The 24698-nt window shown below is 36.5% G+C and overlaps 1 protein-coding gene across 3 annotated transcripts in view; it reads left to right on the top strand.

Annotated features, from left to right (window-relative positions):
- Positions 1 to 24698, top strand: part of EPHA6 (EPH receptor A6) — a 991737-nt gene that overhangs the window by 417882 nt on the left and 549157 nt on the right. For all 3 annotated transcript variants that reach the window (XM_012474152.2, XM_012474154.2, XM_012474153.2), the window contains one exon: positions 21057 to 21212. In XM_012474152.2, the coding sequence (XP_012329575.2) occupies positions 21057 to 21212 (156 nt within the window). The remainder of the gene's footprint in view (positions 1 to 21056; positions 21213 to 24698) is intronic.

Below are 24698 nucleotides of genomic sequence, written 5' to 3'. Positions count from 1 at the left end.
TATTTTCCATTAAAAGTACACAGAAAAATTGGGCAATTATAAGTATGTAACTGTTGTAAACCTTGGACTTCAAACCATCAATTAGGTTACCACAAAATTAAATTCACTTGTTTCACAAAAGCACTCTTATTCCAATCATTTGGAAAATGTAGAAGGGCTTCTTTCTCCTGGATTATCTTTATGCCACAAAGCAAACATAACTAATTGCTTTTGCTTGTTTTTCTTTGGTTTCTTTTACTGTGAGGGAATTGAAAAGTTAAAAATATTGAGTATGAAATTTTATATAAGGACAGACATTGAAAAACTTAAACATGTTTGTTGAATTCTAAAGTACCTTTTCGATTACATAAGATGATAGAATATATTTATTAAGTATAATTATAGTATTATACTATACATTTTAAATTCTATTTATTGGCAAATGGCAATTGATTTACTACATACAAATGATCCTTGAACAATATGTGTTTGAACTGTGTGGTTCCATTTAGACATGGATTTTTTTCAACCAAACACAGATCCAAAACATAGTATTTATGGAATGGGAAACCTATGTATACAGAAGGTTGACTTTTCATATGCATGGGTTCCACAGGACTGACACTGGAACTTGAGGGTGGGAAGATAGATACTATACCTAGGAGTCTTGGAATCAATACCCCACTTATAATGAGGGAGGACTGTGCATGACTGGAATATTTGGTTAGCCATTGCAGCCATTTTCCTGACTATTTTGTGTATAGGAGAGTTTCTTTCTTAGCAGTGAAAGTTTTTGTGGGTTGATTGACCTTAAATAGTTAACCTTTAACCATTGCTTATCATGAGCCAGACACCATGCTAAACATGTTACATAAATTACATTTATGTTGTAACATAAATGTTACAACATAATGTTGCATCATTCCAACAGATAGTTATAATACTATTCTTGTCTCCATTTTACAAAAGAATAAATTCAGACTTAGAGGAGCCAAATAACAACCAATAGGATTTGCATATAAGGTTTCTGCATTAAAAGATGCACACATCCTGTACACAATGATATGCTTATCATTAAGAATATTAAATACATCTAATATTTATGTCTAAACTGAACTTAAATGTTATCTTGTTTTGACCCTCAGTCTATTTTGTTTGGCTATTTTAAAAAGTGTTTCTCTTTACAATGCTACTTTTTCCTGTTCTCACCCTCATTGTCTTTGTTCAGTTGGTAAATATTTCTCTTTTTTTTCTTTTTTTTTTTTGAGATGGAGTTTCGCTCTTGTTACCCAGGCTGGAGTGCAATGGCGCGATCTCGGCTCACCACAACCTCCGCCTCCTGGGTTCAAGCAATTCTCCTGCCTCAGCCTCCTGAGTAGCTGGGACTACAGGCACACACCACCATGCTCGGCTAATTTTTTGTATGTTTAGTAGAGGTGGGGTTTCACCATGTTGACCAGAACTCGTGAGCCACCTGCCTTGGCCTCCCAAAGTGCTGGGATTATAGGCGTGCGCCACCACGCCCGGCCTGGTAAATATTTCTTGTCTAGGTCAATGCCTTGGTCTCCTGCCTGGTCTCCTTGCTTCTTGTCTCACTCTTCTTTAATAAATTTGGTATGCCATCAATAGAATCCACTTATGTAAATTCGTTATCCTAAGTTCAAAAACTTCTGTGTTTAGTATAACTATGGAATTCTTTAGGCTGCCTTATAAGACTCTTGATAACCACACCCCTATTTACTACCTTGTATATCTCATCTTTATGCCATCCACTTTTTGTTTTGAGTTAGTTTCCTCTCTTTATACGTAACTTTGTGATACTGATTTCCATGTTCATATCTATTTGCTCATTCTTCTCATTCTAACTTTCCATGGAAAAGGTTCGGTTAAAGTGCCTCATCTGCAGACTAAGAAGCTGATTCGAGCTACTCGACTTGATACCAACTTGTTCGTTGCTGAAACTCCAGGCATTTATTAGTATATCACTGATTAGTTATTTAATCTCTATTTTATCTTATAAATTGAGATTTATACTCATTATCTCTTCAGGGACTAGGTTTTATTCAACCTATGCTCCTTACGTCTCCTTTAAATCCTGAATGAATAGTAACTACAATCATTATACATTTATCAAAGTTATTTCACTTGAGAATAATCAAAGGCGATTGTACTTGATAATGCAGTATTAGCCAAACAGTTCTTGCAATAGCACTACTATTTTTATATTAATTCTATAGTTTGTAAAACTGCAAAAATGGAAACTACATATGCTTTTAAATTAAAATATGCAGTCAAACATGAGAGCTGAATATATTCATCAATCGAGCAATTTGAGACAGAAGTACTAAAATTGCAGGCTTCAACGTAAAAGTGTGTTTTACAATTTGCAAATAACTCCAGTTCTTGAATATGGTATTTATTTGATAACAGATAAAGTACAATGTTATGTTAATTCCAAGTGTCTTTAGCAAGCGTTCTTTCCCGCTTAAAGAAGCTGTAACAGAATCTAATATAACAATATTGACTGAATATTTAAAAATTTGGTTGTATAAGTCAAAGAATATTAAGGGTCGCTTATTTATTTAGTTGGTCATTTATAAGATATTTATTGCACACCTAATATTTGTGAAATACCATCTTATAATTTGAAAATTTTAATACAAATATATTTTATTCTCACAAATGCCCATACTCTGATATTGAGATGGTCAAGGAATCAAACCACTGCAAAACAATCAAATATTTGTATAATAGAGGCACATGTGATATACCAGAGGAACAGAGAGGAGAGACAAGTTTGTATATGTCAATAATGCATTTGTTTGGTCCAGTAGATTATTTTACCTCAATGACTTTAACATGTTCCAATTTATGGAAATTTGATATGCATATGTATAAAATTGATTAATTGGAGGGTTTGTGTTGCATAAAAGAAGGACTGCTAAGAATTTCTCTGCTATGTTTAAAATATTTACACATGGACAAACATGTGTAAAAAATGATTTACACAAAATTTTGTATGTGTACAGCTTTTGTTTAATGGGATGATGTATAGCTTTATAATAGAAGACTCCTTATGGTGCCAAGTTTTCCAATAGAAACACTTATTATAGGTTCATGAAATGCTATATCTGGTTTTACAGAAGAGCTCCTGCTTGCCATGAAAATTGGATCATCCAAGCATCAGCTTACAGATGATCTGCCTGGGTGAGAAATAGTCATTGGGAAACTCAGGCTCAGGCCAGCGGCAATAATATATGGAATGGCTATATATGGGGATTTGATATGAGCCAAATCAAGAAACTGTATTCCAATCAGACACATCACATCTGTAAAACTGACATGCCCTAGTCTCTGCTGATTACCCAGCCATATAGAGCTATTGCAAGCAGGGCATTAGAAGTTCTGCATCTTGAGTGTCTGCTGTTGCTGCATACAGCATTTCACCCTTGAATATGCCCTTGTAATCCATGAGAACCTGTCATATCCAAACCATGCTGAATCAATATAGGTATTCTACTTGTACTGGAAGGAAGATGCTGTTCCAGCTTGCTTTAATTCCGTATTTACAGAACATTCCAATTAAGTGTTGATCAAGGTTTCGGTAAGCTATTTTAAAATATTAATGGAAAGGTGGAAATAAACTATTTAGTTACACAAGTAATTGTTATTCAACATAGAACCTTAATTGCAATAAATAATACAAAGTAAAACTCAATATCATTATGAAGTTCAAGAACTACAGTTGTACTGTAAAAACAGAGGGCTACAGGCCGGGTGCAGTGGCTCATGCCTGTAATCCTAGCACTTTCAGAGGCCATGGTGGGCGAATTGCCTGAGATCAGGAGTTCAAGACCAGCCTGGGCAACATGGTGAAACCCCGTCTCTACTAAAAACACAAAAAATTAGCTGGGCATGGTGGCACATGCTTGCAGTCCCAGCTACTTGTAAGGCTGAGGCACGAGAATTGCTTTCATGGACCCTGGAGGTAGATGTTGCAGTGAACCAAGATCACACCACTGCACTTCAGCCTGGGTGGCAGAGCAAGACTGCCTCAATTAAAAAAGAAAAGTAAAGACAAGAAACAAAAGAAAGAAGAAAATGGGGAGCAACATGGATGTTTCCAGTGTATTTCCACCATACATTGATTTTCAACCAGTGATTCAATGATACAAGTAATCATTGCAAGCTTGTATGATAAATACAGACACATATTATCTGAATACTCACCCATGGGGAAGATGGATTAGATTAAAAAGTTTAGAAATTTCAAGTCATAGTGTAGTGTATTATCTTTACAATTTTAAAGAAAGCAGATAATGAATATTTTGAATATCTCCTTTGGTAAGTGTTATTCTATAATATTCTCATGTAACTTTGACGAATAAGCATATATGATTAAGTATGTATACAAACAATCATACATTCATATTTGCCTCTGCTCTGACTGCAGTATTGTCCCAGTGAATCAGCACACACAGAAAACTTAGTATTAAGTAATTTACAATGGAATTGAGAAGACATGCCTCTTTATGTGAAATAAGAAATAACAGGTATTAAAATGAGGATGCATATGATAATTGCAATGATAGGTTACAGGAGAAGAGAAAAATGTGATAATTATTACCAGGAATGTCTCATGTCACACACACACACATGTATTTGTATAATGACAAGATTTACCAATGTCTGGTTATAAGAATCAGAGAGACCTGGCTTCAAGAGCCTGGCTTGCTTACATGTCATCTCTGTGACCTTGAGCAACTGCCTGAGCTTTCATCTCCTTTTTTGTAAAATGAGTACAGTAACACTCACATCATTGGGTTTTTGTAAGACTTAAATGGAATATAGAAAACATCAATTTGTACTGGACAAAAATTTTGATTATTATATTGATTACCAGCATGATTAATAACTTTTTATAAAAATGTATGCTTTCCTTGCTTAGTAAAAATTTTATGGCTATAATTCAATGATTTTTACATTATTTTTCTGTCCTATTCAACCACAGAAATGACACAAAATATATGACAGTGGGACATTCAAAATTGTCAGATTGAAAAATAGATTGTAAATGTGTCGTGAAGGCAGCAGAAGATAGGGTTGTCAAACTTTACTGAGGTGTCAGAGTACGTGATACTTTGAGCAGTGATGAGTGAGTTTGGTCAAAATGTTCAAATCACGCATACGGTTCGTTCAATGATGAACCTATTCTTCAATTCTAGGTTGAAAGATGAAATAAGATTATTTTTTACACAAGATGAGGTGGCCACATAAAACATTTTAATGGAATAAAAGTTGTGGAATACATTTTTATTTCTAATATTTTGAATAAAGCAATATTATCTTCACTTCTTACAAAAAAGAAATATAGTTAAGATAATATAAAACAGTTAAAACCATAGGTGTCAATTAAATGTCACTAAAGATTGTTTTGTTATAGTGTTTATAATCTGAGTATACTTATATGAGTTTGTTCTTACACTGTTATTAATATAAAGAACTCCCCGAGAATGGGTAATTTATAAAGAAGATATGTTTAATTGACTCACAGTTCACATGGCTAGAGAGGCCTCAGAAAACTTACAATCATGATGGAAGGCACAGGAGAAGCAAGTACCTTCTTCACTAGGCTGCAGGAAGCATGAGAGTGAAGCAAAGGGGGAAGAGCTCCTTATGAAACCTCCAGATCTCATGAGAACTCACTCCTTATCGCAAAGACAGCATGAGGGAAACCCCCTCCAGGATCCTATTACCTCCCATCAGCCCCGCCCTCAACATGTGGGATTTATGGGGATAACAGTTTGAGATGAGATTTGGGTGACAACACAGAACCAAACCGTATCTGTCATCAATTATTCTTTAAAAGTGTGGTTCACTCTATCACTTTCCTAGATTGCAAAATAAGCACAGTGTTCCAATTATAATGGGTAACTGATGATGATAACTCAGATTATAGGTCAGAATGGACCTCTGTCTAACTCTTGGCTTTTTTCATATGACCTTGAGCAAATGTTCCGGTTACCCAGTGCTGCATAAAAAACACCCCCAAATTTAGTGACTTAAGACAACACTGATCATCTATTTTGCTCACAAATCTGTAATGTGAGCCAGGATTGGCAAGGGCGGCTCATCTCTGCCCTAGGCAGCTTCAGCTGGATTGACAGGATTGGGGAATGGAGGATTTACATTCCAGTTAGCTCACTTACTTGTCTGGCAAATTGGTGCTGGTTGTCAACCAAGAACTCAGCCAGAGCTATGAGCAGAAAACCTAAATTCGTCTTCACATGGCCATCTCCATGGCTTCCTGGTCTTCCTCCTGCCACATGGGTAGTTTCTGAAAGTAAGCATCCCAAAGAATCAGGCAAAAGCTCTATTACCTTTTATGACCTGGCCTAGGAAGTCACATAAAGTCACTTCTACTATAGTCACAAGCACACTGATTTCAAGAGAAGAGAACAGAGGCCTAATAGTTTTGTGGAAAGAATGTCTATATGAAATTGTCAAAAGAACCTATCTTTTGAAAGATATCGTTGGGGCATTTTTTTGGAAAGCAATCTGCCACAGTACATTATTTAATGTTACTTAGCTTCAGGTTCCTCATCTTCATGATAAAATGATAGACACCCTTCTGGTCACTTTATACACATGCCATTTATTAATCCCTCACAACCACCCCTGAGTTAAGTGCTATCTTTTATTCCCATTGTCTTGGTCAGTTTGGGCTGTTGTAACAAAATATCATAGACTGTGTGTGTGGCTTAAACAGCAGAGATATATTTCTCACAGTCCAAGATCAAGGTGCTAGGAGGTCTGCTGAGTACCCCGCCTTCCTTATTTGCAGATGGCTACTTTCCAGTGTCCTCACATGTAAGAGAGCAGAGAGATCTGGTTTCTTCATTCATTTATAAGGGCACTAATCCCATTCAGACCTCCATCCTAATGACCTAATCATTTCCCAAAGTCTCCATCTTCAAATACGATTGCATCGGGGATTTTAGGCTTCAACATACAAATTTTGGGGTGACATACACACACTCAGTCAGTAGCACCTATTCTACAGAAGAGAAAACTGATACACATAAAAATAAGTCACCTTAAATGATAGAGCAAGTAAACTAAAGAAACAGAACTCAAACCCATGTGATCTAGTTTCACACATTCTTTTTAACTTTGTAGTTAATTTTTTTAATAACCACCAAAATATTATAGGCAAACTGCTTAGCAAAGTGCCTGGCTCATTCTGAACATTCAATAATTATAAATGGTTTTGTTGTAGCTATTGTTACTAATGTATCTTATAGTAAATTACTGGATGTTTTCTTTTTGAAGATATTTTTCTTTATTCACAAAAGCAAATTCAGTCTGACTTAAAGGGTATGCAATAAAGGAAAATTGAAAGAAAAGGTGACAAATTGTCTTAACTAGTTGGTCTACAAAAAATAGTGAAACAAGAATAAGAATCTCTGACTAGGGGATACAAATACTAAATAGTATTTCATTTCAGGATATGTGAGAATATGGTGATAGATTCACCAAGCACATTTTTTAAAACCAGTGCTAAATATGAAGGAAGTAATATTAATGTGGTAATAAGTATGGCTGACTAAAACATACCGGGAATATAAAATTAAACAAAAATCACATTAGAAGATAAATGTTGCGACATTTAAAGACTGATCAATATTTATAGAAACAACATTGCAGCTTCTAATGTTGTATGAGTATTATTACCAGATTATATTCAAAATGGTAATAAAACTTGAGCCTAATCTTAAAAACTGTTGATGTAAGTCTTCTGGTCTGCATACCTTATCTTAACTTCCAGAACAGAAATGCTTACCTTATTCTCACACCAGAGACAGCTTTAGAATTTTAACTTTGCTTGTCACCAGCCTCAGACTACTAAAGTATTTCTGACTGTTTTCCAAATAATGCCCTAATCTTGTAATTTCTCCATCTCTTGAGTGAATGTGCTCTTTTTTTGAATCATCTCTAACATATAAATTATAAATCAATGATTAAGAAAAGATGATGAAATATAAAATTGAGGTCTTATACATTCACTTTATGCTTATTAATGGCAACTTACTTGAGTGTTCCAGTATGGAAATATATATTCATTTCAGGATATTGGGGAACATGGTGAGTGTGTGTGTGTGTGTGTGTGTGTGTAACCCCTGTTTCTAAGTTAATGTGCCAAAATAGCAACATCAAGAAACTAACTGAAAACAGCAGCTTATGATTTCTCAGTTGATGTCCTCTTTTTTACATAACCAGAAGTTTAAAACCTGACTGCTGGTCTGATACCTGGGTCCTGGGCTTGGCCCAGTTCTTAAGTCTTTGGCATGTTCAATAGAACAAAATCCACATGTGTGCATTTGGAGTAAGCCCAAGAGTTCATAAACAAGTTTATGGATTGACTTTCTAAGCTCTCTCTCCATGTTCTCTGGGTACTTTCCGGTTTCCCCTGGTTTCTCTTTAAGGTTCCTTGGCAAGAAGGCTGAGGCTTTATTTCCTCCACTCTGCTGTGCCCTTCTGCAACTACATTCACGTCCAGGACCGTGAGAGAAGAAGACAGAGAGAAGAAGAAACGCAATGGAGGTTGACCCAACCCTCTTGGAACCACAGCTTCGGTGAACAAGAAAGTTTCCTTTCTTTTTTTTTTTTTTTTTTTGAGACAAGAGTTTTGCTCTTGTTACCCAGGCTGGAGTGCAATGGTGCGATCTTGGCTCGCCACAACCTCCGCCTCCTGGGTTCAGGCAATTCTCCTGCCTCAGCCTCCCAAGTAGCTGGGATTACAGGCGTGCGCCACCATGCCCAGCTAATTTTTGTATTTTTTAGTAGAGACGGAGTTTCACCATATTGACCAGGATGGTCTCGATCTCTTGACCTCATGATCCACCCGCCTCGGCCTCCCAAAGTGCTGGGATTATAGGCGTGAGCCCCTGTGCCCGGCCGAAAGTTTCCTTTCTTAAGAAATTCAGCTCCTGTGCTTCCCATTTCCAGCCACTACCACCACCACCATCAAAATGTGATTGCTTAAGGACTAGGCAAGAGTTATGCAAGAAAAGAAAAAAGGAGTGGGGATTGCCACATTCTCTCTGAGCCTTAGGAATTCTGATTCCCACTCCTAAAGCTACAATGAGCAGGCTTGTCCTGGAGCTGTCTGTGACCTGGTATCCACTTCCAAGTTACCAGTCCATTCAGGCTAGGAGAGGGTTGAGTGGGAATTAGAAAGATGAAAGAGAAAAATTGTAAACTTATCATCAGCTCAGTAATACTTCACATTTTGGTCTTCTCCAATCTGCCTACTTCTGCTTAGAGTCCTCAAATAGCTGCTTTGTGTATTCTGCCTAGATTTTACAGTTAAATGGCAGAAAGAGGTTGCTATGTTTACTCTTTCCTTTCTGGAGCAAGAGCATCTGATTCTGTGGGATGAAATTCATGTAACTTGCAGTATATTTTTGTAGGTCTAATGGTTTTTCTATTTGTTTATTCAATGAGAAGTTTGTTAAAGCATTTATTTGATGACAGTAAGAAATTAGAATTAGTACCAGTACCCTTTTATAAACATTATCTAATCAATCTAATCATTATTTATTTAATTTTTTTTTTTTTTTTTTTGAGAGGGAGTCTCACTCTGTCACCCAGGCTGCAGTGGTGCAATCTCAGGTCACTGCAACCTCTGCTTCCCAGGTTGAATCAATTCTCATGCCTCAGCCTCCCAAGGAGCTGGGATTACTGATGCCTGACACTATGCCCAGCTAATTTTTATTTTTATATTTTTAGTGGAGACTGGGTTTTGCCATGTTGGCCAGGCTGGTCTCAAACTCCAGACCAGAAGTGATCCACCCACCTCAGCCTCCCAATGTCATTGGGATTACAGTTTTAAGCCACCACATCTGGCCTCATGTGTTTTTTATAGTAGCCATCCTCCCAAGAAAGTTGGATTCAATATTTTGAAGCACAATACACAAGCTTATTATTTATAGACTTGGATTTTGTGATTTGAGAATGTCATTGGATGCTATTAGGTTATTCTGTAGAAACAAAGTATATATGCTTATTTACCCTTAAGTTTTGGCGTTTTCTTATGTTTAAATTCCTTAATCTTACCTGCTTTTGCTAATTACATGACAACAATATTTATTGTACAACGCCATCTAAGAAAACATAAATTATACTGCTTTTTGCCAGTTTCTTAAATTTCTTTCAAGAATCCTATTATTTTGAGAAATGATGTTGATCACATATTTTTACTGATAAGTCATGCAGGTTTATCTAAACTTACAGGCTATTGAACATCAATGAGGGAAAAGCAGTCGATTATATTAATGTCAGTTCCTGTCACAATCACAAGACACAATTCAATATTTCATCAAACAGTGAGAACCACACAGCATAATATGCTAGCTAGGATTTCTCATAGTCTTTTTTGTCTTCCAGTTCTCTGATAATAAGTATAAGCCTAAAAAGAATTGCTAACAATATATGGTTCTCTCATAATAAGTATAAGCCTAAAAAAATTGCTAACAATATATGGTCTAACCATTCAATCGTGCAAGTATGAGTAGAACAGATTATTCATTTCTTATTTTTTGTTTTATTATAGATGTGTGTGTGTGTGTGTGTGTGTGTGTGTGAGTGAAAGTCACAGTCTTCAGCTGTGTTTCAATCAATACATCAATATTCTAATTTCAATTTTTTGTGGATAATGAAATTTCAAACATCTATAAGGAAATTGTATTATAAGATAATTAGTGTAGCCAGGTGTGGTGGCAGGTGCCTGTAATCCCAGCTACTCTGGAGGCTGAGGCAGGAGAATCACTTGAACCCGGGAGGCAGAGGTTGCAGTGAGCTAAGATTGTGGTACTGCACTCCAGCCTGGGTAACAGGAGTGAAACTTCATTTCCAAAAAAAAAAAGATAATTAGTGATATTTCAATCACTGTATTCATATTTAGTTTGCCCTTAATATGTTTTTCTCTAAATATTTGCTTTAACTTTTGCCATATGTATGACATTTTCATTGTTATTTTAAGCAATTACATAAAGCTTCTCAAATTATAAACATATTTTAAAATAAAAAAAACAGGTAATTATTTTACACATGTTTCAGAAATAAGGATATGTTTATAATTGTATTATTCTTAACTGAATATACTTCCTCCAATTATATTATGTGAAATTTAGGAAGGTAAAAACTTTTTTTGTTAAATATAATTTATTGAACATATAAGTTTACTTCTATTCCTTTCTGACACTTCACTAACAAAAATAAGGATATATAGAAAGTTTACTCTAAGAAGAAAAAAGCAAAAGGGAAGGAAAATACATCAGGAAAGAAAGGTAAAAGTCTGTATTATTAGGTCATTTCTGTGTTGCTATAAAGAAATACCTGAGATGGTTAATTTATAAAGAAAAGATTTAATCTGCTCATGATTTTTCAGGCAGTACAAGCATGGCTCCAGCATCTGGTTCTGGTGTGGGGCTCAGGAAGCTTTTAATTATGGCAGAAGGAGAACGGGAGCCTGCACATCACATGGTGTGAGCAGGAGCAAGTGATTGGGGAGTTGTGGTCCTAGACTTTTAAACAATCTGATCTTGCATGAACTGTCTGAGCGAGAACTCACTTATAAACAAGGGGTTGCTTCTAAACCGTTCATGAGGAATCCACCTCCATGATTCAGTCATCTCCCACCCTTCCCCACCTCCAGCATTGAGAATCACATTTCAACATGAGATCTGGAGAAGATGAATATCCAGCCCATATCAATGTCAACCAATTTCAGAAAATAAAAATCAAATGGAGGATCAATAACTCATGTAGTACTGGAAATTAGTATGCAGGGCATAGGCCCCTTTCATCTTGTGCTTTTTTGTTGAGTAATAGCAAGAAATGGAATTGTTATATCAGATGGTAGGCCTATGTTCATCTATAGTAAGTACTACCAAACAGTTCTCTAAAGTGGTAGCAACAACTCCTCCATTGATATTTTACAATTCACATTGTTCCATATTCCCAGAAATACTTGGTATTGTGTGTTTATTTCATCTTAAGTATTCCAGTAGAAGTGGGAGTATTACATTGAACTTTAAAATAAGTTATTTAAATATGTCTTTGAGAAACTAGATGTAGTAGATAGGAAAATGATATTATAGGCAACAGTAAAATATGAAGACAGAAAAATAAGAATTTAGGATGTCTCAAGTAGTCTGATTTTTACTTTTGGCCAAGATGGAGTACCATCTACTATGTGAGATAAGAAAACAAATTTAAAAATGTGGGGGGAAAAGAAAAACATGTTTATGACATGAGATGTCAGATAATTGAGAGATAGTAATTAAAAGAGGAAAGCCCTACAATTGCCCCAACTTACCATTTAGGGTAAATTTTCAGGCCCTGGCACATGGAGAAAGGACCCTGATAAAACATTATAAATTCCTTCATGGACTATTAATTGAGAAGACAGATCTGAGAATCCAGAGAAATCAAGGTAGTGAAATTTCTCAGTGTCAGTATGACAGAGAAAAGGGCTTTCCAAAAGACAACTCCAAATAGGTGCAGAGATTCTCTGTGAGTGCTAACCTAAATTTTACTAATTAAAAAAAACAACAAGGAAGATAAAACAGATCATAAAAAGTATGTCACTTTCTAAAAGAACAAAGGAAATGAGGAAAATAATGAAGACATGAGACAAATGCAAAGCAAATAGCAAGGTAGAATTAAGCCTAAGAATATCAGTAATCACATTAAATGTAAATGATCTACATACACAAATTAAATGGCAGAGATTGTCTATTAGTTTTTTTATAAAAAAACAAGACCCAGAGCTGAATCCAAGAAACATACTTTAAACATATAAATGGAAACACCTGAAAATGAGAGGGTATAAGAAAACTTCTGGGATTGACAGATATATTCACTATCTTGATTGTGCAAAGTTTTAACAATTGTATAGATTTATCACAACACCTAATTGTATGCTTTATTTGAAATTTTGTGTATGACAATTATACTTCAGTAAAGCTGTGAGAAAATAATGTGCATGTAGAGAGCGGTAAGAAGTATAAAATTTCTATAGCAGTGGAAGGTGCATTTGGAAAAATAGATGTGAGTTCATCTCTGAAGGAATTTAAATGTGAATCTCAGTTTGGACTTTATTCTAGAAACCAGGTATTGGCATACCTTTTCTGTGAAAAGTCATAGAGTATATATTTTAGACTTTGAAGTCTGAGTCAAAAATCTAGAATGTCATATACTTATGTAATCATTTAAAAATGTAAAGCGTGGGTGCAGATGTTCATGCCTATAATCTCAGCACTTCGGCAGGCTGAGGCAAGGCAGATCACTGAAGCACAGAAGATTGAGACTAGCTTGAGCAACATGGCAAAACCCCATCTCTACACAAAATACAAATAATAGCTTGGCATGGTGGTGCATGCCAAGGTCCCAGCTAATTAGGATGTTGATGTGGGAGGACCACCTGAGCTTGGAAAGTGAAGACTGTAGTAAGCTGTGATCATACCACTGTACTCCAGCCTGGATGACAGAGTGAGACCCTATCTTGAAAAATAAATAAAATATGAAAACCATTCTTACTTTTTTCCATACTGCTATAAAGAACTGCCTGAGACAAGGTAATTTATAAAGAAAAGGGGTTTAATTGACTCACAGTTCCTCATGGCTGAGGAAGCCAATTTATAAAGAAAAGAGGTTTAATTGACTCACAGTTTATTATGGCTGGGGAAGCCTAAGGAAACTTACAATTATGGCAGAAGGGCAAAGAGAAGTGCCTAGCAAAGTGGGAAGAGCCCCTTATAAAACCATCAACTCTCATGAGAACTCACTATCATGAGAATAGCATGAGGGATACCACCCGCATGATTCAGTTACCCCCACCTGGTCTCTCCCTTGACACATGGGGATTATAGGGATTATGGGGATTACAATTCAAGATGAGATTTGGGTGGGGACACAAAAGCTAACAAAATCATTCTGTCCCTGTCTGCACCCAAATATCATATTCCTGTCACGTTATGATAACTTATGCCTTCCCAACAGTCCCCCAAAGTCTTAATTCATTCCTGCATTAACCCAAAATTCCGAGTCCAAATTCTCTTCTGAGGAAAGGTAAGTCCCTTCCACATATGAGTCTGTAAAATCAAAAGCAAGTGAGTTACTTTCTAGATACAATGGGGGTACAGGCATTGGGTAAACACACCCATTCCAAATGGGAGAAATTGACCAGCACCAAAGGGCTACAGGCCCCATTAAGTCGGAAATCCAGTGCAGCAGTCAAATCTTAAAGCTGCAGAGTGATCTCCTTTGACTCCATATCTTACTTTCAGGTCACACTGATGCAAGAGGTGGGCTCCAGTGGTCTTGAGCAGCTCTGCCCCTGTGTCTTTGCAGGCTACAGCCCCACTCCTGGCTGCTTTTATGGGCTGGCATTGAGTGTCTCTGGCTTTTCCAGGCACATGGTGCAGGCTGTCAGTGGATCTATAATTCTGGGGTCTGGAGGATGGTGGCCCCATTCTCATACATTAACTAGGCTGTGCCCCAGTGGTGACTCTGTGTGGGGACCCAAACCCTATGTTTTCCCTCTTCATTGCCCTAGCAGAGGTTCTCCATGAGGGTTCTGCCCCTGCAGTAGACCTCTGTGTGGACATCTGGGCATTTCCATACATCCTCTGAAATCTAGGTAGAAGCCCCCATTGCTCAATTCTTGCATTCTGCATACCTGCAGGCCCAATGGCACATGGAAGCCACCCAGGCTTGGGGATTGCAACCTCTGAATCAATGGCCTGAAATGTACCTTGGCCCTTTTTAGCTATGGCTGGAGCAAGAATGACTGGGATATTGGGTGCCATGTCTCAAGGATGCACAGAGCAGCTGGGTCCTGGGCCCAGCCCATAAAACCGTTTCTTCCTCCTAGGCTTTCAGACTTGTTATGGAAAGTGCTGACATGAATATCTCTGAAATGCCCTGGAAATATTTTCTCCATTATCTTGGTGATTAACATTCAGCTCATGGTTAATTATGCAAATTCCTGCAGCCAGCTTTAATTTCTCCTCAGAAAATAGGTTTTTCTTTTCCATTGTACCATCGGGTTGCAAATCTTCCAAAATTTTATGCTCTGCTTCCCTTTTAAATATAAGTTCTAATTTCAAACCATCTCTTTGTGAATGTACAAGACTGAATGCTTTTAAGAGCACCCAAGTCACTTTGAATGCTTTGCTGCTTAGAAATTTCTTCTGCCAGGTACCCTAAATCATCTCTCATGCGTTCAAAGTTCCACAGACCTCTAGGGCTGGAGCAAAATACCACCAGCTTCTTTGCTAAAGCACAACAAGAGTTCCATTTATTCCAGTGCACAACAAGTTCCTTATCTCCATCTGAGACCACCTAGGCTTGACTTCATTGTCCATATCACTATTAGCATTTTGGTCAGAGCCATTCAACAAGTTTCTAGGATGTTCCAAACTTTTCCACATCTTCCTGTCTTCTTCTGAGCCCTCCAAACTGTTCCAACTTCTGCCTGTTACCCATTTCCAAAGTTGCCTCCACATTTTTGCCATCTTTATAATGGTACCCATTCTCTTTGGTACCAATTTATTGTAGTATTCCATTTTCATACCGCTATAAAGAACTGCCCACGATTGGGAAATTTATAAAGGAAAGAGGTTTAAGGTTTAATTGACTCCTGTTTTGACATGGCTGGGGAAGCCTCAGGAAGCTTACAGTCATGGCGAAAGCAAAGGGGAAGCAAGGCACCTTCTTCACAAGGCAGGAGGAAGGAGAAGTGCCTAGAAAAGGAGGAAGAACCCCTTATAAAACCATCTACCACAAGAACAGCATGGGGGAAACCACCTCCATGACTCAATTATGTCTACCTTGTCTCTCCCTTGACATATGGGGATTATGAGGAGTATAATTCAAGATGAGATTTGGGTGCAGACACAAAGCCTAAAAAAATCAGTCTGTACAAATCTAGGCAGTAGGTTTGCAAAATGGCTGAACTCTTACTATAGGCAATAGAGAATAGCATGGCCATATCTGCAATTTAGAAATGTAACTTGCATCAACTGTGGAGTGGATATGAGCAGAGAGAAAGCAGAGACAAGCAGAACTGAGATGAATGCACTATTCCAAGAGATGTAGATTTAAATAATAAATCTGTATTATTATAGAGGAAAGTTAAAAGTAGAAATTTAAAAGGTAATGCAGGCTGGGTGCAATGGTTCACACCTGTAATTCTAGCACTTTGGGAGGCCAGGACAGACAGATCATGAGGTCAGGAGATTGAGACCATCTTGACCAACATGATGAAACCTCATCTCCACTAAAAATACAAAAAATTAGCTAGGTGTGGTGGTGCATGCCTGTAATTCTAGCTACTCGGGAGGTGAGGCAGGAGAATTGCTTGAACCAGGGAGTCAGAGGTTGCAGTGAGCTGAGATTGCGCCACTGCACTTTAGCCTGGTGACAGAGCAAGATTCCATCTCAAGGAAAAAAAAACCGGTAATGCAAGTTTAAACTAAAGGTCTGTACCCCACACATTTTTCTAAAGAAAGAATAATAGAAATCACTTCATTAGATAACCTATAACTTTCCAACATAGTTTGTTTCTTGAAAGCAAGAAGTTTACAAATCCTATAATATAAACAGAAAAGTAAGGAAACGGTAGAGAAGGAAGGAATATATAAGAAAGAAATTTAAAAGTTCTCAAGACATAGGTACTGATATCCCATTTATAACCTAATTCTAACAAAACCTAAGACCACTAACTAAATAGATATGCAGAATACTTATTCAATTTACAGAGCTCTTGTTATGTTATGTCATATTAGGTATTAGCATTCACCATTTATTTACCTTCATTCCATCTTTCCATCGTTTATAAAAACTAAAGGCCATGTGCGCTGGCTCACTCCTGTAATCCTGGCACTTTGGGAGGCTGAGGCAGGTGGATCACTTGAGATTAGGAGTTTGAGACTAGCCTGGCCAATGTGGTGAAACTTTGTCTCTACTAAAATACAAAACTTAGCTGGGCATGATGGTGGATGCCTATAAGCCCACCTCCTCAGGAGGCTGAGGCATGAGAATCACTTGAATTGGGGAGCAGAGGATATAGTGAGCTGAAATTGTGCCACTGCACTCCAGCTTAGGTGACAGAGTCAGACTCCCTCTCAACAACAAATAAATAAATAAATAAATAAATAAATGTATGTCTGAAATATGCTAGGCATTGTGGATACTAGAATATTAACCCCCATCTCTGGCTTGTAGCAGTTACACAAAGCTGAGAAAACATGTGATAAAATAGTTGTATTCTAATATATGATCTAAGTGAAAGGTACATGCCGTACACTATTAATGTGTGCTATATAAGAGAATGTGAGTGCCTCAACAATAATTTTCAGACAACAAAATTATTTATTTTTAAATGAAATATTATACTAAATGTTAATATCTAAACAGAAATATTTAAATAATCCAAATATATTTTAAGAGTTCAAAATTTTAAGGATTTCAAAGGCAAGTTGATGTATAAAAAACATTTGAAATCAGGGATAGAGTTGAAAGTTGCAGCCCCTTTATCCAATTTTTATATGTATTGTTTTTTGCATTAGAAGGAAAATCCAAGTTCACACTAATAATAATTTCAAATGGAAAGTTGTTAATAGCTAGGTCATCTTGCAGTATTAGAACGATCATTTTTCAGGCACAGTTAAATCACTTTGAACATATTTACTGTCTGTTTTCACTCCTTACCTATAATACATTAAGCAGAAAACATATAAATCTATAGAAAGATGAATTGTGCCATTATCAGACCATGCATTAAGTAGACATGCATAATCTTTTGCAGAAATTCAATTAGAAGAGTACTCACACACAATCCAGTTCAATTAAACAAATATGTATTGAGCACCTATGTTATGAGAAGCACTAAGCACTGGGCAAAAATGCTCTTGTGGTGCTTACAGCCATTAAACGGGTAATTACCAAGGGCTAACTAATGTGGAAAAGGCCCAGGTCCTTTGAGAAACTAAATTTGGTCTAAAAAGTCAGAATGGCCCTCTTAAAGAACAGTGAGCTAAAAGATAAGTGAATCACAGTCATGGAGGTTATGAGGAACCGGCAACATGCGTGGGTCATGGGGTAGAGATACAGTGAAGAGATTTTTCAATAGAGAGAACTCAAAGCAGGAAAAACAGCATAGTAAAACTGTAGAAGTTAAAGGAGGTCTTTGGCATTCATTCATTCATTTGCCTAATATGCCTCATTGAGGATCTAATAATGGCTAGCACTGTTCTAGACCCTGGAAATGCATTTTAGAAAACAAAATGAAGAAAAATATCTACCTTTTTGGAGCATACATTTTACTGGGAAATGATTTAAAAATGAAAGGCATCATGTATCAGATTTGAAGTTCTCTGGAGAGGGAGCGTAATATGGAGTATTGCAGTGGGGTGTAGCAGGAGTCGAAATTTTAAACAAGGAATCAAGGAAGGCTTCATTAATTTTTTGACATTTGAACAAAGACCTGATGTACGGGAAGTAGCAAACCATGTAGATAGCTGAGTAAGAGCAAATGTTCAAAAAAGCCCTGTTGTGGGAACAAGCTTTGGATGTCCAAGATTCTGAAAAAGGCCAGTGTGGCTACATCAAAGTATCTAAAGGAAATAAAATGTAGGAAATGAAAAGCAAGGTCACAGCAGGTGGGGAGCAAAACCATGCAGTGCTTGGGAGGCAATTAACAAGGCAACAACCTTTACTCTTCGAGGAAGAGAAAGCCATTGAAAGGTTCTAAGTCCAGTCGTAACACAGTATTATGCATGTTTTCAGGCGATCATCAGCTACTGAGTTGAGCATAGACTGCAGAAGGGCAAAGCCTTAACCAAGAAGGTGCAGGAAGGGAGTATCTTCATCTGATGTGGTTGGAGAGGTAGGCAGAGCCAAACTTTAACATTAATATGGTGGGAAATTATCCATATTTTTGAAATAGGAGAATGTAATGAATAGATTTCTGTGTTTACAATTGTGCTGTCCACTATGGTATTCACTAGCCATGTGAGGTTTTTGGGCACTTGAAATGCAGTTAGTTTGAATTGAGACCTGCTGTAAGTGTAAAGTACATACAGGATTTCAAATACTTTGACAAAAAAAAATTTTTTAATTCAAAGAATGTAAAATATTTCAATGGTGATTTTATGTTGAAATAATATTTTGGATATATTGGGTTAAATAAAATATGTTATTAAAATATAATTTCACCTGTTTCTTTTTAGTATTTTAATGTGACTACTACAAAATTTAAAGTTATGTATATATGTCTCACTTTATATTGCTGTTAGATACAGTATGTTTAGAAGATCACTCTGTCTGAAGAATGGATTAAAGTGGGCAAGAATAGCTGCTGAGAGGCTAGTTATTAGACTGTTATCAAGAACAGCTGAATATCACTAGCCTATTCTAAATATCTTAGGAGGTGTTCTAAGCATTCTGAAAAGATTCTAAGAGTGACAAATTAACAGAAAACACTTCAGATGGGAAATTATTTAAATTCTTGTTTTAGCTACCAAAGAAAGTAAATAAAAGGTAACAATGTCTTGCTGCACAAAATTAAGTTATAAGCAAGGCTACTTTATATTCTGAACAGTGCTTTTGACTGAAATTTGGATGGCTGATTACAAGAAGAAAACAATATGCTTATAACTCTTCTTTATGTGTCTTATAGGTCGTATATATGTACACGTAATAAATATTTTTTATATTGTGGTTCTATGGCATACATGTTTCTAATTAATGTAAAATAGTCTTCACAAAATAACATAAAAAGCCTTTTAAATAATATTTTAAACATTACTTTAATATTTTAAATATTACTTTATCTTAAAATATTTTAAATACCATTACAATGTTTAGAATATAAGCTCCCCATTTAGATTTGTATGTTCTCTATATATTGACTAGTATATTCTGGTTTTAAATATTGTTGCAGATTAAAGATATTCTTTAAATTTCATGTCCAACTTTTTAAATTATTTGGCAAATTATTAACAGACCTACCCTGTTGAACATATTCGGTTATTTTAAACTGCATATTTTAGTAGAAAACAATTATTTTATTGGAAAACTGTATAAGGTAGATTTATTGAATATTTTATGATACATTGTGTTGTAACTGCGCTCATAAGATCAGGGCAATTAAAGATTTTTAAACAATATTTCAATTTTGAAAATGTTAGTGGTGTTTCTCATATATTATTTGTATACTCCAATTTCTTAAATTTTAGAAAAATATTTTAATGATAGTCTTTTTTTGATTAACTATATCCTATTTATTTATCAACAAGTTATCGAAGAGACTATTGTTGTATATTTGTGTACCGCCACTTCCACTTGATGTTGATATTGAATAACCAACCTCTTGATAATAATTTTACCATGCAGAATTGATAATATTGCTTATTTTGAATTACTAGATCATTTATAAAAATCTTATCATAAAAATGTACATAAACTATTAATAAAATAGAGTTACAGCATATATAAAACAAAATTTAGCCACTAACAAAGCTGTTAAAGACACACTTTCACCAAATTAGAATTTTATTCTTGAGTACTCACAAAAACTGAAGAGAAAATAGAATGCAAATACATTTTGAACAGTGTGATTTAATGTTATTTAATGCTATCTCCAAGAACAACACAAAACTATTTTTCTTACTGCCAGTTGTGGGCATCCCCATTCTTAGGTAACTTAAGTAAGCACTGATATTTTGTGTGCATGTGCCCGTGTGTGTGTGTGTTTGTGTGTGTGTATGCTTGAGGTATGATTTTAAAAATTAGCAGCCTCAGCTAAAATATGAATGCATAGTGGCTTTTATTAACTCTCAATAACTAATTTCATTTGTTAATATTAATACATATGACTTCTCTATGTATGTATAACACTACTCTAAGATCTAATGTGTGTATAAATTAAGGTATGTTGTACATGTACAAATAAAATAATTCTAGCAATAACAACTAAAAAATGTGTTTTTTTTCTTTTCTTACAGCTTGCAGACCAGGATTCTATAAAGCTTTTGCTGGGAACACAAAATGCTCTAAATGCCCTCCACATAGTTTAACATACATGGAAGCAACTTCTATCTGTCAGTGTGAAAAGGGTTATTTCCGAGCTGAAAAAGACCCACCTTCTATGGCATGTACCAGTAAGTCTAGACATTTTGGATTTACAAATTCTGTTTCCAATCATTTTGGTCTTTTTATTCTAAATTTTAAAAATAAGTAAATGTACAAAATCTCGCATTATCAATGCTATTTGTCTGTGATAACGGTCAAGGAAAAAGCTTCTCTCTCTTCTCACATAGTTGCTTTTCAACTCTTTGTAAAGAATGTGTTTACTCCTCAAAAATCATTTTGATTCATGATGTGCAAATGCCAGAACTGGTTTGAGGCCCTACAGGTTCCTTATCCATACCTGTCCTTAGGAAGTTACAGCAGTTGAGGGCTGCATGAGAAGTTATGAACAGAACTTCTGTTCTTTGCTTCATCCCTTAACCATTTTAAAGCACATCAATTTAGGACCATAAAGTTAATGTATGGGGGAGATTCCAGAGGAAACTTTAAAAGTCATTCTGTTATTGTTATGTAGAAAAGTTCAAGTTTCCTTGACATTTATCTTTTTTTTTTTTAATTGCATTTTAGGTTTTGGGGTACATGTGAAAAACATGCAAGATTGTTGCATAGGTGCATACGTGGCAGTGTGATTTGCTGCCTCCCTCCCCTTCACCTATATCTGGCATTTCTCCCCATGCTATCCCTGCCCAACTCCCCACCCCCCCGCTGTCCCCCGTCCCCCGCAACAGACCCCCATGTATAGTGCTCCCCTCCCTTTGTCCATGTGTTCTCCTTGTTCAACACCCGCCTATGAGTAAGAACATGTGGTGTTTGATTTTGTGTTCTTGTGTCAGTTTGCTGAGAATGATGTTTTCCAGGTTCATCCATGTCCCTATGAAGGATGTGAACTCCTCGTTTTTAATGGCTGCATAATATTCCATGGTGTATATGTGCCACATTTTTCCGGTCCAGTCTATCATCGATGGGCATTTGGGCTGGTTCCAGGTCTTTGCTATTGTAAACTGTGCTGCAATGAACATTCGTGTGCATGTGTCCTTATAGTAGAACGATTTATAATCCTTTGGATATATGCCCAGTAATGGGATTGCTGGGTCAAATGGAATTTCTATTTCTAGGTCCTTGAGGAATTGCCACACTGTTTTCCACAGTGGTTGAACTAATTTACACTCCCACCAACAGTGTAAAAGTGTTCCTATTTCTCCACATCCTCTCCAGCATCTGTTTTCTCCAGATTTTTTAATGATCGCCATTTTAACTGGCGTGAGATGGTATCTCAATGTAGTTTTGATTTGCATTTCTCTAATGACCAGTGATGATGAGCATTTTTTCATATGTTTGTTGGCCTCATGTATGTCTTCTTTTGTAAAGTATCTGTTCATGTCCTTCGCCCATTTTTGAATGGGCTTGTTTGTTTTTTTCTTGCAAATCTTTTTTAGTTCATTGTAAATTCTGGATATCAGCCCTTTGTCAGACGGGTAGGCTGCAAAGATTTTTTCCCATTGTGTTGGTTGCCGATTCACTCTATTGACTGTTTCTTTTGCCGTGCAGAAGCTGTGGAGTTTTATTAGGTCCCATTTGTCTATTTTGGCTTTTGTTGCCAATGCTTTTGGTGTTTTGGTCATAAAGTCCCTGCCTACGCCTATGTCCTGAATGGTTTTGCCTAGGTTTCCTTCTAGTGTTTTTATGGTGTTACGTCTTATGTTTAAGTCTTTAATCCATCTGGAGTCAATTTTAGTGTAAGGTGTCAGGAAGGGGTCGAGTTTCTGCTTTCTGCATATGGCTAGCCAGTTTTCCCAACACCACTTATTGAACAGGGAATCCTTTCCCCATTGCTTGTTTTTTTCAGGTTTGTCAAAGATCAGGTGGTTGTAGATATGTTGTGTCACCTCCGATGCCTCTGTTCTGCTCCATTGGTCTATATCTCTGTTTTGGTACCAGTACCATGCTGTTTTGATTACTGTAGCCTTGTAGTAGACTTTGATGTCCGGTAGTGTGAGGCCTCCCGCTTTGTTCTTTTTGCTTAGAATTGACTTGGCTATGCGGGCTCTCTTTTGGTTCCATATGAAGTTTTAGGTGGTTTTTTCCAGTTCTGTGAAGAAGGTCATTGGTAGCTTGATGGGGATAGCATTGAATCTGTAAATTACTTTGGGCACTATGGCCATTTTCACGATATTAATTCTTCCTAACCATGAACATGGAATGTTTCTCCATCTGTTTGTGTCCTCTCTTATTTCGTTGAGCAGTGATTTGTAGTTCTCCTTGAAGAGGTCCTTTACGTTCCTTGTTAGTTGTATTCCTAGGTATTTTATTCTCTTTGTAGCAATTGTAAATGGCAGTTCGTTCTTGATTTGGCTCTCTTTAAGTCTGTTATTGGTGTATAGGAATGCTTGTGATTTTTGCACATTGATTTTGTATCCTGAGACTTTGCTGAAGTTGCTTATCAGTTTCAGGAGATTTTGGGCTAAGGTGATAGGGTCTTCTAGATATACAATCATGTCGTCTGCAAATAGAGACAATTTGACTTCCTCCTTTCCTAATGGAATACCCTTTATTTCTTTTTCTTGCCTGATTGCTCTGGCTAGAACTTCCAGTACTATATTGAATAGGAGTGGTGAGAGAGGGCATCCTTGTCTAGTACCAGATTTCAAAGGAAATGCTTCCAGTTTTTGCCCATTCAGTATGATATTGGCTGTGGGTTTGTCATAAATAGCTTTTATTATTTTGAGATACGTTCCGTCGATACCTAGTTTATTGAGAGTTTTTAGCATAAAGGGCTGTTGAATTTTGTCGAAGGCCTTCTCTGCATCAATTGAGATAATCATGTGGTTTTTGTTTTTGGTTCTGTTTATGTGGTGAATTACATTTATAGACTTGCGTATATTGAACCAGCCTTGCATCCCCGGGATGAATCCTACTTGATCATGGTGGATAAGCTTTTTGATGTACTGTTGTAATCGGCTTGCCAGTATTTTATTGAAGATTTTTGCATCTATGTTCATCATGGATATTGGCCTGTAGTTTTCTTTTTTTGTTGATTCCCTGCCGGGTTTTGGTATTAGGATGATGTTGGTCTCATAAAATGATTTGGGAAGGATCCCCTCCTTTTGGATTATTTGGAATAGTTTCAGTAGGAATGGTACCAGTTCCTCTTCGTATGTCTGGTAGAATTTGGCTGTGAACCCATCTGGACCTGGGCTTTTTTGGGGTGGTAGGCTCTTAATTGCTGCCTCGACTTCAGACCTTGTTATTGGTCTATTCAGGGTTTCGACTTCTTCCTGGTTTAGGCATGGGAGGAGGCTACTGTCCAGGAATTTATCCATTTCTTCCAGGTTTTCTAATTTATGTGCATAGAGTTGTTTGTAATAATCTCTGATGATGGTTTGAATTTCTGTGGCATCTGTGGTGATATCCCCTTTATCATTTTTTATTGCATCTATTTGGTTATTCTCTCTTCTTTTTTATTAGTCTTGCTAGTGGTCTGTCTATTTTGTTGATCTTTTCAAAAAACCAGCTCCTGGATTTATTGATTTTTTGTAGGGTTTTTCGTGTCTCTATCT

Source organism: Aotus nancymaae, unplaced genomic scaffold (assembly GCF_030222135.1).
Source record: "Aotus nancymaae isolate 86718 unplaced genomic scaffold, 86718_ANA_hifiasm-v0.15.2.pri h1tg000022l_1, whole genome shotgun sequence".
NCBI classification, from domain to species: domain Eukaryota; kingdom Metazoa; phylum Chordata; class Mammalia; order Primates; family Aotidae; genus Aotus; species Aotus nancymaae.
This window is presented reverse-complemented; position numbering and strand designations above follow the sequence as displayed.